The sequence below is a fragment of the Dendroctonus ponderosae genome, unplaced genomic scaffold, assembly GCF_020466585.1.
Source record: "Dendroctonus ponderosae isolate FM_Combo_2020 unplaced genomic scaffold, Dpon_F_20191213v2 Dpon_F_20191213_93, whole genome shotgun sequence".
NCBI classification, from domain to species: domain Eukaryota; kingdom Metazoa; phylum Arthropoda; class Insecta; order Coleoptera; family Curculionidae; genus Dendroctonus; species Dendroctonus ponderosae.
The window spans coordinates 5,216-25,241 of NW_026019149.1; the positions used below are offsets into that span (position 1 = coordinate 5,216).

General features: G+C 33.7%; 1 protein-coding gene and 1 long non-coding RNA gene across 2 annotated transcripts in view; one reads left to right on the forward strand and one right to left on the reverse strand.

Annotated features, from left to right (window-relative positions):
- Positions 1–848: 848 nt before the first annotated feature.
- Positions 849–8,352, reverse strand: LOC125505698. Its single transcript, XR_007282341.1, has 3 exons — positions 8,290–8,352; positions 2,060–2,172; positions 849–1,135 (listed from the first exon to the last, which is right to left on the reverse strand). It is a non-coding gene; the product is annotated as an uncharacterized LOC125505698 (long non-coding RNA).
- A 5,080-nt stretch (positions 8,353–13,432) lies between these two features.
- LOC125505699 (calcium/calmodulin-dependent protein kinase type II alpha chain-like) overlaps positions 13,433–20,026 on the forward strand; it is a gene marked incomplete at its 3' end in the record, with an annotated part of 35,022 nt that continues 28,428 nt past the window's right edge. The window contains 2 exon segments of the mRNA XM_048670019.1: positions 13,433–13,473; positions 15,964–16,058. Of these exon segments, the coding sequence (XP_048525976.1) occupies positions 13,433–13,473; positions 15,964–16,058 (136 nt within the window).

Sequence of the window (20,026 nt, forward strand, 5' to 3'; positions counted from 1 at the left end):
TGTAGGATATTGTTCTGGTCATATTGGATGTTTGCATATTATGTAACTACACTTTATCCAGATTTTATCGGTGGAAATTTATTCATTTGATTTGCTTAAGAGTGAATTAAATGAGCAAACAGATAACTCAAGTGAGAGGCGACATCATTTTAAACAACAAACTAAATACATCCACATAATTCATCGTCAACCCTTCTTGTGTGGAAAATATTAATGAATCTACCCTTTACAATGAGATTGGTGGCGGCTGAATTAATTTGAACCCTAATTTCAAATAAATATGTTAATAGGGGTTGGAATATAATTGTTGAAAAGGTATTTAGCAATTTGGATTAGACTCTTCAAGAAAATTGAACATGAAAAAAATTACAAACTCATGAATTAGCCATTAGCAGTTTCGTACTACTATAATCCATTTTTAGTATTATTACTAAAATCTTTAAAAAGAGTAATGCAAATACTGAAGTATAAAATGCGTTTCTGTGGTTGATAAATCTATAAGTGGAACACGGAAGAATCGATCAGTTGAACTTATGCAAAATGTGAACGGGCAAAATGCTATTAAACTTCCCATTTTTTATAATTAACGGATTCAGACGCAAAAAAGTCTTAACAGGCTTGCAGTTTAATGCAATTAAACTTGCGTCTTTTGATAATGGTTTTTGAATTTTGAGTTAAAAGCTCTGGATGCGGTTTTTGCTCATTTTTGCTTGATGTGGTTGTCGGCAAAAATCTCCCAGTTTTTTCGCGCTGCATTCTTCCTTATTATTTTCGTATTTTTGACCAACTATTGTACTTTTCACAATTTACTTTGGTTTGCCAATATCTTAAAAATAAAAGCTTGTGAGTGAAGATTGAAATAATAAAAGCATTTATTAATTGTTTTAGCTTCTAATCGTAATTATGGGTCTTCGATTTGGAATCAATCAAGATGAAAGGTTTGGTGGGAATGTCAGCGTCGCCTCCAATATTTCATATTTTTCTTATAGCTGCAATTCATGGTTTTCCTGTTCTTTTCGTATATTCCTCTACCAGCAAGCTCGTTTGTCACAACTGGATATAATTGATAAAAACTCCGCCTCTTTTATAAATAAATTTCGATCGCAAATGCCATCCAGCCTGGGTCAAACTACAACTTAAATATTAACAATTTCCCAATCAATTAAAATTTGTACTTTACACAGACACAGCTCTGTATGATGTGTATAAAGTGTCATTATCTTTATGGCAATTTTCAAACTGAGTAAAAGCACGCTATAAACTAAATATGAAAAAAATATCTTTTTTCCAATCCCTAATTGGATTTTGTTTTATCTGAAACATTTTGTTTGGAGTTTCACAGGTTAACTTCAGTAGCAACTGATCTTTTTTGTCCACAGAATTGCATTGGCTGATAACAATGGTGGCATATAAATAGGTCAAACAAAACAGTATAAAAGAGTTTTCGGCTTGAATGCGACAATGTCACGAATCCTATAGCGAACGTTTTGAACTTGAACGGAGAAACCTTAATTTATTTAATAGGTTTATATGACAGGGATGTACTAGATCGATACATTAATGCTAACATATCGAATCGCATAGAATCAGCGCGATTTTTGCTCTACAGTCTGAAAAGTTAGAAGGTAGAAGGTTGCTTGTATTGCATCGGATTGGTTTGAACTAAATTGGTTTTGAGTTTCTGAGTTAGTTACAATAATTCCGTTTTCAATATTTTATTTAACAAGAGGTTTCAAGTATTTAGTTCAAATTCTTATTGGTACCATTAATTTGAATCTGACTTTGTTTTACTGATGAACAATTTAGTTCCAATTTGCGTTTTCGAAGACACTTACATGAAAAACACACACCTAAAACAAACAACACGTTTCGGTATAGCATAATTACTGTTCATCGTCGCTTTCCGCTTCCAAGGAATACCTACTTATTAAGTGGAGAAAATAGAGCAAATAAACCTAATGATTAAGTTTTGCTCAGAACCGTGGAAAATTAAATTTTCATCGCGAGCAGTTTGCCGTTTAAATGCACGTCGTCCCTTTAGAAAAAGCTTTCTACTTACATACTTCGTTTCAAAGCAACTTAATTAAAAAGTTTGCACCACTCTAGAGGCGTTTCCATTAGGGCAATGCTCCGATGCTTACATTGTAATTCAGATCTCACGTATTTGTTTTCCTGTAATCAGAAATATTTTCCATGGATCAGGTGCACTTTGAGGGGAATACTGGATGCTCTTGTACTTATGCCAGTAACTCATTGCTGAAGTTGGGAATAACTGTGCGCCTAAAGCACTTGAAAAGATTTAGCGTTTATCTTGAGGAATGAAGCGGGTTTTTGAGTAAAAAATATGAAGAGTAGCCTAGGATAAACTTGAGCTTTTCCCTAAACCGTTAAAACACCCCCGCGTCAGCGAAAAGCAGAAATATTATAAAAAGGGTCCAGTTTATATCCGAAAAAAACTATAGAAATAAACTAGAAGAAAAATGTGACAGTGTAGCACTCCACGATTTATCAGTTAACGTTCATTCGTTAAAGTTATTTGTTTAACTGCTAAACTTTTTAACATCAGCATATTTACTTAAAGCTTTCTGGCAATAATTACAAAATGCGCGGAGTGGCTACATTCGAAATCTTAAATAAAAAATCTCTAAAACAACTTCGTACTAACGAATATTAGAACAATAAATCTGGGAGAGCCATAAAATTAATTTAAATTTAAAAGTCACCATCCAAATCCGGTGAAATTTCGTTATTACAGTTACGTATACTGGCATGGTTTAGCGATGTTAGATTTAATATTTTTAAGTTATACTTGTGCTTTTCTGAACTTCCATGGTTAAGTAGGAGATTATGAATGTTCTTTACATTTGGTTTAAACGCCTTGCATTGATGGATGTTTTGACAATTTTTCGTTATTTAACGGAATTGAGAGTTTATTCTTCTTATGTACGGTGTCCTTTCAGAACGTTGGTTACCAACAACAAAGCCGTCCTTTGTCCACGGCAGCTCTAAAAAGTTACTAACTTGCTAATTGCGTTGCTATGTTCTTTAAGTCTATGTTTTTGTTAGTTTCTTTAATAGGAATTGTTTTCTCTTTTATATCTGTACTATCGGCACTAATTGTGATTGTTATGTTGAAGTGGATTTTACTATGGGTTTTATTTCGGTATTAAGCTGTTTTCAAATTCCTCTGTGCCCTTCTTTCTGTTTGAATTCTTTTGATTTTGCACGCACATTTCGATGAATGAATGAATTTTGCGTTGAAAATAAGTTAAACTATAAACTTACGTTTTGACTTAGTGTTTTCCATAGTACTTGCAAAATGCACATGTTTCGGACATATTTAGACAAATTGTCGACTTCTTCGAAAGCGATTTTATTCCATTTAGAGTCTACACCCTGCCTACATTTTTTGCCTGTATCATCACTGCAGGTTTGTAGCTTTTTTCGTTCATATTTTTGCTGGCTACAGACCCCCAGCTTTATTAATAATTGTTGGTTTTCTTTAATTTTCTGCATTGTTTTTTTTTTGTTATTAAGAAGCTTTTGTAAGGGAGAAAAAGTTAATATGTACAAAAATTAATGTGATTTAGCAGTGATGACTGACACTCTAGGATCATAAAAATACTTATGTGATCTACCGATTATTCATATAAACCACTTACAAATAGGCAAAAAACTTAATACATTTTTCGACAATAGGCATACCTATATTTTCATCAAGATGATCGTCAGTAATTTAGGACAGACAAACAAAATTTGGAGGATATTTTCATCCATCTACAGTTTTACAATTTAAAATCTACCGGTTGTTTACCATTTCCTACTCACAGATTTCCCGCAAAAATCGTTTTGTTTTTCGTAAAGAAATGTTTTTCACTGTGCACTTATGCATTTCGGTTTGCTCAAAATATTGTTTTTAGCGTTTTAAAGCATTGCATCATGTTCTAGTCTAAATGCAAGTTAGTGTCAGATGAATTATACACATGCATTTAGGGTTGTTTATAAGTTATTCTGGTAGATCCTTGGGATGTAACATTTATATTGAGATACTATTAGATTGTTTATCTTTATTTGTTGGAAACGAATATATTTATTGACTTTATTATTTGTGAATTTATTCATTGCATTATTTCTATGCGAATGTGAAGATTGTCTGAGAGATTGCCGACTCTTTTTAGATTCATTGACCACAAATCAGTTTTTTGCAAACTAGCGGCTGACAGACTCGGTTAACATTTTATTCTCGATGAGACTGATTTATTGCCATATTTTAATTTCTTTAAGACCTTTCAATGATCAATAAGTGAGCAATTGGATTATCAGTTAGTTCACTTATGTTATTTTTTCTAGTTCTCCGCGTTGAGAATATTTAGATTATTGCTGTTTTAAACCGTTTCGCCATCCATGAATCTAAATAAAGATGATGAGGGTCTTCATTTATAGACTTAAATGTGTACTGTTTTATATTGATTGTTGTGGCTTCTTTCAATGCTGGTGATTAGGAGATTTCAAATTTCCAAGATCTGTACAGAGCATTTCAATTACTATAATTTTATAGTTCTTTGATATAAATGGAATTCCTTGGCTAATTATTTATTGAACAAATTATTCAGTGGCTCTTGTATGTCTTATTCCACGTTGTTTATGGAGTTTACAATTTCATTTTATTCAACTATTTGTTTTGAGGTAGACATTGGAGCTTCAGTTTTATTTACTTAATTTTTCCAGTTTCCCTTTAGAAGCCATATTAAGATTATTGGTGTTTTCAACTCAATTGTAACATTCTAGAGTAAACGTTTCCCATTATTTCTTTCCCAATTCTAGAGTCAATTTTTAATATCATTTGGAATTAGTTTAATATTTTATTTAATTAATTTAATTTTGTTATTTTCGCGGAGAATCCATCCAATATCACGTGAATTTTCTATTGGCTTGGGATAGTTAGCCTGGTGTCGCAACTGCCAATTTTCATTAGAATTATTAACGCCTTTGAATTATTTACGAAAACTGCTGTCTGCACTCTCAAACTATTGTTATTGTGCCAAAAATACGAGCCGCTCAGACATTCTAGTTTAGTAGTCGAGAAATGCTAGAATTTATTAATTGGATTTCCAGATTAACTTGTGAAGGGTTTACATGATTAATAGGCACGACTTTTGAGCTTTCACCTAGTGACCTACCTGTATGTATCGAAAGGTATTGTGCTTCCGATAAATTATTAGGTGAAAACTCTAAGAATAGACAGTTGGCGGCTCTCGTTTCATTCGAAATAGCGTCGTAGCTATTTTGAGAGCCCACGGTAAATTTAGCGGTGTCTAATATTTTGAAAGCGGCAATTCGATGTGTTTTAATCCCGTAGTACTCAATCAAGAGTGTTTTTGGATGCATTTTTCACAGCTTAATGCGTAGTAAACTCCGTTGTGGCCGTAAAAATAACAGTGAATGAAAACGGCGGACCGAAACTATCTAAATGGAAATTGAACAGATTTATGATCAGCAACGTCATCCTTGGCCGGTAAAAAATGTTGCTACGTCTTGGACCTTAATCAAAACGTCTATATTTAAATATCTGGAGCTACACTTAAAGTTTTATTGTTGTATAAAAATACTCCGACGCCGGACGTCCCGTCGAGGCGCGCAGAAAAACTGATGCAAAATGAATTTATAACACAGTCTAAGTGGCACTTTCGTAAATTTTTCTTCACAGCGGAATATTCACAAAGCAATTTGCAAGTTGCATGAAGAAGTGGGAATAATCAGTGAAAATCTGAAAGTAAATGGCACTTTCTTTTATGAGGCTCTAAACATAGGCGTCGCGTCGCATTTACTGGGTATATAATATATTTCTCTGGCTGTTCTAGATATGATTAAGTTGATTACAGCTGTAAGTTTTGATATAGGTCATACACTGATTGCAGCTGAATGCAAAATTAAATTGAGTTTTAAATATTTATCTTATTCTGTGTGTGTTTGGTGTTTTCTTAAAATCATGAGCTACATTTTTGTTATCATTTCTTAATCACGTTAATCCTTAACGGACATACCCGGTAGTTCTTTAAATAATTGCAGACACTTTGGTTCAAAGTTGGCAAGAATTAAGTTTTTGCTCTTTGGATTGACATCATTTGGAATTTAATCGAAAACATGAACATTTTATTACTGACTTTTTGCTTACAGTTATGTAGGCAAACGATTGTTTCGTAAATTTTTCACACACACCACAGTTTTACGGTCCCAAATAGTTTTATTTTATTTATTATTTAACGAATTAATTTTTTTTTCGTATTTTCTGCAACTGATACAATTACATGCTCATTAGTATTTGGTTATAGAGATTTCAGTTTAAACGTTTTCGTAAATTATTATATCTATTTTTTACTATCACCAGACAATTTTCTTCCATTTTAATCCATTATAAACGCACGAAATATTTACTGTTCCAAATACAAAATACTTCCTTTGGCTCAATATTTGTACATGTAAAATCCCAGTGAAGAAAATGAGCGCTTTCTAAACAAATACCAGAAGGCCTATCTTAAGACTGGGTTTTGAATTTAAGTCCTCCTCAGTAGAGCTCAGCCTGATTCTAATCCTATTATTTTATTCAAATTGATAAAAGCAGACAATGTGGAAGTGGGCACTGCGACACAAAAGATTTGAATCTCAGGAATAAATATAAACGAAGAAATTTCACGTTACAGCAAAAGGACCATTAGCTTTAACCTAATTACGAAGGGAACAGTGTTGAGCCAAATAATCATTACACATTTACTGATGACGGGGTTCCCTTTGTTAACTCGGGATTATCTCTTTTCTCATCGCTTTTATCGAAGTTGTGCATTAATTTGCATAACTATTTCAGTTTCAGCCATAACTTTTCCATATCTGGAATACTGACACTCGCCCTACTTCGCTAACTTTCGAGTGGTGCAGCGAAACACGACTGCATTGCCCATATCTACTAAAGTTACACGAAACTTTCGCACACGTTTCTGTGCTGTTTTACACTTTTTCTTTTATTGAAAAAATGGAACAATTCAGTTTACATTTAGTAAAAAACAAAATTTCTTCTTATAATATTGCGCGCATTATTGCACACAATAAGCGCATTAAGAGAAGCATAACAATGTATTTGTCATTTCGATTGCAAACGGATTGTTAAGTGAAATATTTAACACATACATACATCATTGCAATTAATAGTCGCTACAGAGCTGGATAATTAATCAAACTTGTTTTGTGTGTAAAGTATGACTATGCATTTGTTCACAATTACAACACTTTCTTTATAATTTTCAAATTTTGCGTGTAGTCAAAGTTCCAACAGGTCCAACTTGTTGGCGATTTATCAACAGTTAGCGATAGAAATTGATAGAAAAACACTCCAGCCAACGTTTCTGGTATGTGTTAGCCATCACCGGAACTCTACAAGGGAACCGAGTTTGATAATACACAGTTATTATCAGCTACACATTCTCTACATGTCTCCAACATTTGCAAAATTACCTTAAATTTCAATGTTGATTTTCAGTTCTATCGATGTAACCAACTGGGTTTAGTGTTAGGGCATGTAAATTTTGATTATTGTTCCTAATTTTTAAAGTAAATTATCAGCCGATGTGATTTGAACATCTGGCTGGCATCCAATTTTTTAAAGATCTGGTTGGTGGCATTGCAATGGAATCTTTTTTCTCGTAAAACGTAATGGAAAGCCATGAATCGCATAGGAGGAACTGCATTTTTTCAACTTATGTTCTATGTAAAAAATACGCTCATTCAATTTCTGTATTGAATTGATCTAGTGCTCGGTTTCCGTAATTTGCTCGACAAAAAAATTACATGTTTTGATCAGAAAAACGTTCTAATTTTTAGATCACATGTTTATATTAGAAATCTCTGTTGCTCTTGCAAATATTTTTTTTGGAAAATATTTAAAAATGCAGCACTGTGAACATGAATTGAATGTTTTCTCTAAAAAAATGTTTTTGCAAAGGCCACATAAGATCCTAATGTAAGCCTTGTGTCCTAAAAATTAGAGTTTTTTCTGTATCATCCTGTACCAGGGAGCTTTCGGACATTCGCATAACCCAAAAATGCATTGCATTTTTGTTCAGCATTTCTGCCATGCATTGCATTTTTGTCCAGCAGAAGAAAATATTTTTTTCAAGAAGTTTTCCAGCCGGCATTCTGCACGGCACGAGCGAAACACGGACGATACAAGCCACTAATGCTTGCGTAGCGTCAGCGATACATTATTATTCAGCATGGCCTAAAAGCTCGAAAACTCACCAGTATGATCCACTGCTTGAATGACTGCGAAAGATTCTTGGTTTTCTGGTTGCTTTGCATGTTCTAGAAACAAAAGGAGAAATAAATTAATTATGTTCTGAAAAAGTCGCTGCTGGTCTTATTGATAATACTTTGACAATATTTAAGGCTTACAAAACTAATTGCATAGGAATAACATAAAAGGGGCATCGTCATTACCTAACACAAGGAGTTGTGAAGATTACTTGAGCACCATGTTTTCACCACAACACTGGCGAAATTGCACGTTTTTAAACCTTTTGAATCAAAGCATTTTAACGAAAGCTACATGAGTTTTGTTTTGGCCGGGAGTGTGTTTCCAAGATAATTACAATGGCACTTAGGACGGGGAAAAATCGTGCAGGCCCTTTTCGTGCCGTTATTAGCTAAGAAGCTCTGAGAGTCATTTTCTCATTAAAAATAAGCCAAACAAGAGAAGGGCGGTGAAGGACTTGTTGAATATAAATAATCCCGTCGAGTTCAAGAAAAATAATAGAAAAACATTGTTGTAGAATAAATTCACTAGCRCAGCTAATGATCATCTTGTGCTAAAAATGCTGCTTAATTTATTGCAAGATACTGAAGAAAGAAAAGTTCATTTTAAAAGTGACATTTTGTTATATCTATGGTAAATGCATGGACATGATAGAAGCATTGGACTGCGCCTCATAAACTTCTATTCTACAGACATGTTCAAACCAAAAGAATAGGTTGTGCTAGTTATAAAACATCATGACTGTTCTGAAAGCAAATAATTTATTTATTTAATTATATTAACTCGGATTTGCCGCATTTTAAACTAAAGATGATTAACTAAACTTATGTTTCGACTCAAATTAATCACTTTCATGGTTTTTTGGTTTATTTATATTATTTGATGTCTGTAATTTGATATAAATAGCTGAATAGTTTTGTAGACCGCAATACATTTTTAAAATGATCTTCTGTTTTATTGTTTTCTTAGTTAATAATTACTGCATTATTTTTTAATCGAAAGTGATCACTTTTATAGGTTTTCAGTTTAGGGCTGATTTTTATCTAAGGTTCAACGCGCCTTGTTACCCTGAACTTCCGATGACTGCAAAATGTTTCTTTCATTATTTTAGATGGTTTTTTTTTGGCAGCCGTTCCCAATTACGATGCGGTACACGTAGCTCCATTTTTGATAAAACAGGTAGACATTTTGTCACCAGCTGAAGTAAAGTGGCTAAAATGCGTTGATGCCAATATGAAAATCAACCTTTATTTGTAGTATTTTCACGAATTTACATAACCGATTTGGACACGACTTAAACAATGCTTGCCTGTTTTTTAATCATACCTAAATTGCAGTTATCACATTAGTACCAAGTACGTTTTTTGTCAAACGAGAGAAGTTGGATAGTAGATGGACAAACCCTAAGGGAATGTTAGATTTCCATGTCGATTGAGGCTAAAATATGTCATATGTAATATGTTTACYCGTTTCGAAATTTTATTATTAGTTACTTAYYTTCTYTAYATATGACATTCACAGAATCTCAGTYTYTTTATTYGGTTAGAAKTTTTCTGCAGAACATGTTAATGCGGATTTTWTTAATACATTTTGTTACTCATTTTCCCTAGCCCTAGCCTAGCCAACCAGTAAAAATTTGACTTTTTGCAAATCGTATAGGGCTTATTSAAAATCAMTATTTATACATTATTTGATTACCCTTTAATGTTGTGACACTGCCGGAAAATAAAAATCAACAGCTGAATCGAATAATCTCTCGAAGCGACATTTTACAATTTAGTTTACTTTTGCTTTTTACAATCCTTATTGATTATTGTTTATAAAGTTTCGCTTGTTCGGTTCGGAAAAATATTTTTGGAAAAAAACCCGGAAAAAATTATTAGGGTTTTGTCCAAAATTTGAAGCTGTAAAAGTTTTGAAAAAATTGTTCACAAAATGGTTAAGCAGCGAAGTGTTCCAATAGAATTCATTGGATAATTTTTCACAGAAAATAACTGAATTTTGTCAGTGTCAAGTAAATCTTTAGAAAATAATGCGTTACTTGCTTAGAAAGAATTGCTTAAGAAAAACTTTGCTAAAATTGGAAAGACCTGAAATTTTAAATGAACTTTAAATTTCTTCAGAGCGATGAGGTCAGCGAATTTTCCAAATAATTTTTTGTAAAGTTTTGCTCTGGTCGTTTTTTCTTTACTTTGGGAAAAAAGTAAATAACATTATTTGGTTTTTGTGCCAAATTCGAAGCTCAAAAGGGTTTTAAATATCCTGCAAAGCGATGCAAGAGGCCAATATTCTAACGACATTAATTGTGTCGTTTTTGGCTGAAAAGACTTCATGATTGTCAGAAAAGACGAAAAGCATCAGAAAATACTGGATTTTTTGCGCTTTCCATTAAACATTTTTCGGTTTGTAATCGTTTTTTCAGATAACCTTAATGATTTTCCGAAAAAAACGGGAAAACTTATTTTCGTTTTTGTCCCGAATTCGACACTGAAAAAGGTTTTTGTAAAATTCCTTCAATTCAATGCTATAAATTTATCTTGTAATTTTTCTCGTAAAGTACCTCCAGAGTGTCAGTATTTTTAAGTTTTCTACAAAATAGAGCCTTTTTGAGTATAACGCATATATAAGCAAGAAAAAATTCAATCAAAACTAGAAATCCACATTTTTTAAACCAACTCTAAAGTCTTCAGAGGAATGGGGGTGTTTTGCACACCTTTGTGCTTTAGTGCGCTGAGGATTACTGCTTGCCTTTTTATTTAGCTTTTTATAGATGATTGATTGGATGATTGCTGATTTATTAATTTCTATTTATTGATTATTATTAGATTGACAACTTCACTTTTCCATTGTTACACACCAAAAAACCAGCACAAAAATAATGATAGGACGCCGAACTGACACGTTTATAAATGTTCTATCCGCGCCAACAGGGGGTGATGAGTTTTCCAAATAATTTATTATAAACTTTTTGTTATATTCTGTATGTCTTTATTCTGTTCGTTTTTTAATAAAAAAATTAGTTGATTTTTGTGCTAAATTTAAAGCTGGAAAAGGATTTCAACACTGTTTACGTAACGACGAAGGAGGCGAGTGTTGTAATAAAATATATTTTGAAATTTTCGCCGAAAATATCCTTAGATTGTCAGTATTTTTATGTAAAACATTAGAAAAATGAGCGATTAGAAGAAACAGTAACTTTGGTAAAACTGGAAAATTCAGAAATTTTTAAAAAACTCAAAATATTGTTAATAAATGGCCGTTAAAATAAATCGAAAAACAACTTGCCAGCAACAGAACTTACGACTTACGTTTCTGCGCCGGTGCGTTTGGTTGGCGCACAAAGCAATTTGCGCAGCACTGCGCCAACTCCAAAAAATTAACTGAGTTACCCAGGCCTCCTATGTCCGAAGATGAACCGAAGAAGGCCAACTAGATAGATAGATAGAAATAATAAATAGTTTGGGAATTTCAACTGTTAAGTCGGTCTTAGAGAAGATTCGTACATGGATATTTAAAAAGATATATTAATAAATGGTTCGTGTCACTTAGTGTAACAAGTTTATTCATTTGCTTGACAACTTTTCCAAAAGCGGGCAAATTTTCCTTGCTTTTCAACTGAACGCAGTTCGTTTTATAAAAACGGCGATTCGTTACCTTTTTCATGATGTTATTTTTCGAATTTTCCTTTTTCATCGCCTCGGTCGGGGCAATTTGTATGGGGCACTGTGTTTGTCATTTTCCAGGGGACTGGCACGTCACATTTATATTTTACCCTATTACTTATGTATACGGTCTGTGTACATTCGTTTTTTATTGCCTTGTCGTACAGCGAGTAATAATATATTTCTCGTCCTCGACACTTAATGGCTTTTATGTAAATTGGCAGTATGACTTGAAACGGGCTCGATGTATATAGTTTAGCTGTCTATTTAGGTTTTTAGAGCCTTAAGCCAGTTTGAATGAACGGAATTGGCTGATCTTAGCCAATGTAGCTTGCACATATCAATCTTCCGGACAAAGCCAATTTCACATCGACATTGATCTATTTGGAATGTTGAATATTCCAAAATTACATCAACCAACTAGATCGATCACGTCTGCAATACTAACGTCATATTTGTCTGGTGAATATTTCTTTTGGAAGGACATGGTCGCTTTATTTCTCCAGCTCCACGTCTCTCAAGCGTCCACACTATCGGAATTGCCTTTTCTCATTTTTCGCGTATCGGATTCCCATAAATTATCGCTCTATATTGTCGAAATTCGCTCAAAGTCGCTAAGCCATAACGTCGACACTCAATTTTTTACCACTTTGACTCGCTGGCATGGATAGATAGCTGTGTGGTTTCCTTTGGGATTGTCTTTTATTGGTCACTGATCCTGAATATAGTATTAGTTTTTTGTCTATCAAATGTAGGTGGGGCAACTGACTAGTTAACATTTCACAGCACGATATAATTATATTAAGGTCTGTTGAGTTAAAAAAACCTTTTAGCCGATTGGAGTGAACGGTTTGCGGTTTATTAAAACAATTATCAATCATCTGATGCACTAATCAGATTTGCAACGCCGTATACCTTAAGCACACTCGTCAAAACATCCCAGAAGTAATTCTAAGGATTGTGTTTGCAAAGTAAGTGACAACAAAACAACAAACTGGATGTTGTTTTGTCCCTGGCAATTTTCAATCAAATTTTATTAGTTTCGCATAACTTATATTATAGTTAATAATTTGACTTTATACATTTCGGAAAGATGGCATCGAAATACTTTGCATACAAGAATGATGTACTTTCAACTCTGAAACACGCCGTATTATTTAAACATACACTGTCTACATGATCTTTTTTGCGCCATTAGAAGTGTAGCTTTTGCCGTATGATAAATTGCTCTGGTAACCCTGTGTGATTTTTCTCCATCTACTATATATATCTGCTTGTCTTTCGTAGTACAGTGCGATTCGCTAATCCGAATCCACGGTAATCCGGATTTTCTTGTAATCGGATCGCAAGGGGTTTCGATAATCCGAATGTCAAGTACATATTTGTACAGACTGCTACACGGCGACAAACAGTCTAGGCAAATGTACGCCAAACATTTCAACGAAAAAACGCAATAACAAGCAAGAAGATGATAGTCAGACTTAAAAGGGAACAGACGAAACTTTCCAAGTATGTACAGCAGTTATACTTCTCATATCAAAATCTGCTGAAGTTATGAACGAACTAAAACAATTGTCGATCGAAGTATACAGTTCAACGCGGACAGCAGTTTCATTTTGCCAAATTTTAGAAGCTGTTGGTTCCTCAACGCTAGGACAGAAACTTTCCAAAGGAAAAATACTTTTTGTCTCTTGTACCAATCGCGACTGTTCCAATAAACTCAAATGGAAGCCTTAGAGCTTTTATGACCCCTTGATTAAGCTTCTTAAGCTTTCAAAAATCGGAACATTGTTAATGGAAAATATTTATTAGTAATCAACAAAGCCTTCAGCCACCCATCAGAGGCGAATTTCAAAGTGTTAATGGCACAATAATAACCAGCTGCTTTAAGTAGCCAATTGGCCAAAATGTCATACGCTTGAACAAGCTTTACTTGGTCCTTTGCAAGTGCCGAAGGCGGAATATAACATTGCTAAAGCTTTAAAAAATATTAATCTAAATGATGCAGCTTTCTATCTTCAATATCCAAGTATTGTCTGAACTGTGGAAGGTGATAGATAGGAAAATTTGTATTGGTTCCTGCTGATATGAAGATAGCCTCCCAGTTTCTATACTAGAAGAGAACCGAAATGAACAGAACCCAAATAGAACTGAAATCAGTAATCTGGTGCAGCACATTTTGGCCACTGATCAAATGAATCGTGGGAGATGATGACCTAACATTTTACTCCAAGGCATATTTTTGCTACAGTATTTCTAGAGACGATGAATTTGTTGGGAATGTAATTAATCTGAAACGTAAATGCATGAGAACTCGTAGAGAACAAGTAATTTTAGCACTTTTGAGGAAAACGGGACAACAATAGCAACATTGTGCAGATGAAGAATTATGCGAGAATGAACAAGGGAAGTTAAATGGCTGAAATCACGCTAAGCAAAAATAACAGATTTTTTGAATCAATTGTATTGATAAATGTGTTGGTTGCGTTAAATGCAAACAAATACAATTTTTTTACCGCCTAATTAATTTGAATATTTTGATAATTTGGATCGGTCCTGTTTCAATTGATTCTACCTATCATCTACATATTGTGCAAAACCAGTTAAGAAATACTTTTAAAATTTTTAAGTCCTCATTGTCAGTTTTTCCGCACTCGAAAGAACATGGTCCAATTACCGCAACTTTTGGAGGAAAATTAATTCAGCCAATTTCTCTCGCGATGGGTGTAAGAAGGTCAAAGATGAGAAATTTTTGTATAAAGTTTACTCAGCTTATTTATCCTACTAAGCCAAGAACAAGCTCAAAGTGTTCTAGCCAATTAAAAGTTAAATTATTATTTACTGATAATTTTCTAATCTCCTGTTGACATTTTCCAACAACTTTGCTGAAGGACTGGCTTTCTTCCCTTATAATTTTTGATTGAGTTAAGATCGAATGCCTCAAAAACAACCTTTCCAAAATGAAGGAGTTTCATATATAGTAAATGTTACAGCTGTCTCTCTGCTGTAAAGGAAAATATAAATTTGAATTGTAAGTTTAAGTTAGTTATAACTCTGAGAGCGTTGCAGGTTTATGTTTGTGCAATTAACCACTTGCCAACTCAATTAAATTACGATTAAATTAATAAATACATATATTTTCTAAGAAACATGGTAACTGTTTATTTTATTTTTCATATGGACTTATGGACGTATTTAACATTCACAATTTGTAAAATGCAATATAATCGCGAAGCAAAACAGATCAAATTAAACTATGAATATGGGATGCGTTTTCACTAAAATTTGAAAAGTTATAAGCAACCAGATGCCATAAGGCAGTTTTGCAAACGTAGCGTTTAATAATTTTTTGTCCATATACTTATTTTCATAGAGAGGAAGGTTTGTTCATTTTAAAAGTAAACAGCATATACAAAATGGGCAAAACTATGTGGGAGAATGTCAACAATATGTTGAGCAATTCAGGTTGTGTCCACATTCCCAATAGTTTTACTGGCAACAAATGCCCATTAATCTCAATGAATGAAGAATTCAACTTATTTGGATCAACCAATCCGAAAGCTGAATAGTTACAGTTCTCATATCGCTTTGAAACTGAAACAGCCAAAACTGAAATGAATACGAAGCTTTAAAAAAAGTTTTGAAGAAGGAGATTTCTTCACTAATGAGCTAGAAGGCAAATCGTCCCATTTATAATTGACTTATGTTCAAGCTCCAAACTCAACACACTCAACACTACCAAACCCTGTTCTGCATGCCGAAAAGTTTTATTAGTGATTATAAATATAAAATTAATGTCAGTTTTTTATGGGGTTCGGATAGCGGGTTCGGCTTGTAACATAATAACGATGGAACTCATAATTACAGCAGTATAACCGGAGAGTCACGAAATGTTTTCATATTTTTTTAAATTAGCTTTGCGTTCTTCTTTCTCCTCTTCCGACCACCCGAGGCAAGCAATTTAGTTTTGTGAAATTTACGTAATATTTTTTTTTGCAGGGGCGCCTTCTCAGTAGTTAGACGATGTGTGCAGAAATCCACAGGACTGGAATTCGCCGCCAAAATAATTAACACAAAAAAATTGTCAGCCAGAGGTAAGTCGAAAACTCCAACATTCATAAAATTGCTGACTGAAATTGAGCACAGTGAATACGTAAATGATGAGAAAAATGCGAATGACAATTACTTTGGGCATATTTTTATTTGTGCAGCTAGGAACAGAAATGTCGCACTTTAGGACATTGTGTACAGTTGAAAAAATTCTTTAAACGATGCAAGATTCTGTGTGCTTTAACTTACATTTGTTCCATTAGTTAACAATCATTCGAAATTTAATTGTTAGACAGTCCACTGAGTCGCGCTGAAGAAAAACATCAGAGGATTGTATGAAATAAGAAATAACCCATAGCATCAGCTAGTCGTCCAATGAAAAGATCGATTCGTGATTTTTTGACAGATCCATTAGATTAATAGACAAACGAGATTTTGGAGTTGATTCTACAATAAACCGCAGTGCTGGTGAGCTAAATAAGCCAAACCCAAGATGTCAAAAAGTTTTAATTACTTGTAACATTATAGGAAAGTTAATTTTTCCCATGTCGTACATAAGGATTCTTATTCTAAGGCCTGGTTCCACCAAGAGTGATTAAATTCCTGGTTAACTAATCACAATCATTTTTTAATCACCACTTTAATCAAGATTAAATTGTCATGCGTTCCACAATAAACATTTTAACTCCGGTTAGATAATCATCAGTCTCCTCGGGTAAGATCGTATTTCCTTTGAATCCACGGTTCTGATTGGTTCAAACAACTGACAGATCAACTGAAATCATTTTCCCTTAAAATAGTAATCACATGTCGCTTGAACATTGATAGAGAAATATCCTTTTCTATTACGAAATACTTCTGCGTTGTCTTCCCCAAAGGATTGTACTTTAATATGAGTACAATCCAACACTGGAATAAGTTTGGAAAAACGAGCTAATGCATAAACAATTACTTGTGCTGCACTTATTTCCTTTTTTGTAGATGGGAGCTAAATGTTATTTCGAGCTAATGTGGCTATTGCAGCTGTTACTCGATGTACAATTCGATGCGGACTAGTTTTGCTTACTCCAAAAAAGTCTCCAGCAGCCATAAGATGCGATCCAGTTGCATAATACCTCAACACAAGTAAAAGTTGTGTCATGGATTGAATAGTGTTGTTTCTGAAAAATCCATTTAATGAACATGTGGCAATTTTACTTTTTACTTATTCATTTATCATAACTTTCTGTAGTATGTTGCAGGTCTATTTCTATTTCCAGCAGTAATGTTTGGACAGTGTTTTTTGATATGCAAAATAGCGTAAAAAACTCAAGGTGTCCATAATTTCAAAATAATTGACTGACATTGACTGTCTTCTGACAACCTGAATGTCACTATCCTCATCAGACGGTGGTAAAACATCGTAAACATAAAATATTTTTATGTCAACATAAAACAAATCCAACATGTGTTTACKTAAAATTGTTTGAKGTTATAATATTMCACTAATCGTGATTATCGTCAATAACCAGCCACTTGATGCGATTCAGTTAACCACTGATTAAGTGTCCATAATCGTGGTTAAAATTATGGTGGAACGCAAAGGGTTGATTAAATAGTTTTAATCAATGATTAACATTTTAATCGGAGATGGTGGAACCGGGCCTAAGGGTTTATTAAGAAACAATCGGCTTACCGCCGTGTGCTTGAGCCCATAATTACTTGCGATCTTTTCCCATTTATTTAACGAAAAATGATCTCTATCGACGCCTTTTCTTTAGGGTCTCTAGTTCGGCTAAAAAAAGTAAGGGTTTTCTTATACATATTTCATGGATTTAATGACTACTGAAATGTGTGCATTTGCTGTCAGAATCTTATTGATTACCGTACATAATAATTGTTAATCATATTTATATTGAAGGAAATTGAGTGTTTTTCAATAAATCACAAATCAATGTAACATCGTGTATTTCCCATAGTAACATTACTTATGATTATAGAAGTTGATGTAATGGTGGTGATAATCACTACATAGAGGGTGATTTATGTCGATTAAAACATTTTTCACGTGCAGTTGGTTTATGAGGTTGAAATTTGGTCTGCAGACATAATAAATCATGATCCTAAAGTATTGTGCTTTAGATATTTTAAACCAATAAAAAAGTTTGCAAAAAATTATAAAAATAAACCAGGAATTGTTTAATTTCATTAAAAATAACCATGTTTTATATATTTTGAACATTATTGAAGTCTCATTTGTTCAAAGCTTTGATGAACATGATCTTTGTGTTGATCTTGAACAGCAACATTGAACGGCAACTGAATGCGTACTTTAATTTTAACTAACTTGAATTAACTTTTGAAACGGTGTCAATATAGGCGAAGGTTTGGACACGTTTGAAGCGAAACTAGCATACCTTTAATTAATGTCTTGAACGAAGTTATTCAACCAGCTGCAAGTCGACAATTTCTATTGCCCGAGCTATGCGAATCTGTCCTATCAAAAGTTAATAACATACATGAACTCTACGAGTACCTGAAAAATTCTTAGAGAAACGAAAATACTGAGTAGAAACATACATACAACATACAAACGAATCTTATCTAGTGGTCACCACATATATTAACCACTAAACTAAGTCTGCATTAGTTTCAATCTACAACAACAATCATGTATAACAATCACAGTGGTTCTGAACTCGTTGTTTTTGCATTGTATAATTAGTTCACTTTGTTGGCCTTCAGTAGTGGCAATTGCGTTGATGAATGCATTTAATTAATTTGCGTTTTCAGCTTGCTCTATTAGCATGGTTAGCGAGATTAAATGGACACACTATCGGGTCCAATAAACGTGTCAAACGCCATTTCATATTATTTGATTAACCAAGTGGTCTTTCTTCAATAAATCATTGCGAGATAAATAAACACACAGTGTTGGGATCCGAACATATTATTCAGTTGTTGGTTCTTTCTTTCGTCTCAACACGACGCTTTGTCAACCATCAAACGTGACGAGGGTGTGACGCTCTGTATCTGTTGTAATAAGCGACTGTCCAGTGACGGAATAGAAGAAAGAGTGAACGGACGTTAAGGAAGGCCATTAGAGCCGGATAAAAGTGAACTGGATGGGGACAAAGAAGGATAAAGATTGTATTTCTATCGAGAAAGGTATTTCTAGAAAATGTCAGCTTTTGAACATGTAGTTCGGGCCTTTTAATTGGCTTGTCAACTGTACTCAAACGGAAACATTTTATGCTGTTGTGTGGTACGACAGAACCACACGTTTTATACAAAAACATCGAGACGAACGAAAACGCGTTTACGATGGAAGATAAAGGAAAACACAATCAACAATTCCCATTTAATTCAAGCAGTTTGTATAAACAACGCGAGTTTTTTCTTTGCGTCGATAAAGCAGAAAAGAGCATTTGTAGCATCCTTCAGATTCCGGTAGCAACAATTGCACTATTCAGTGCACTCGTTTTTAAAATAGTTGGCCGACATATGATTGAACAAAATCTTCTGAAGCTGTCTTGATCAAACATCCTCACTTAATCTGGTTGAATTTCTTCCTTTCAAAAAGTTTTCCGTATTAAATACGTCAAAAAATAGCTACCTAAAACAAGGAACGCTTGCACGATCCTCCCAGACGAAAGATTCGAAGACACTCTGATTTAATCTATCTACTAATAACTTTCACTTGTCCAACTTATAAGTGTTCTCCAGATCTGGCCACTTGATCTAGAAGAGTAGGCTATACTGTTAAAATCGCTGAATAACGGAAGGAAATCTAGTTTAAACAATTGATTTCGGATTTATTGACTATTTTACTTCGAGAAAAATCACTTTATTTACGAAAGAGACATTTCTACAATAAAACCCAGGAGGTCTATTTACGCACTATCTTATAAGTTTTCCAAAATGTTGTCCATTTTACTGTAAATAATATTAAAGTTTATTTTCGAACCCTCCCTAACATTGATAAGATATTCGCGGATAGATCGATTGGCAGAAGGGGACCAATTGAATGGCC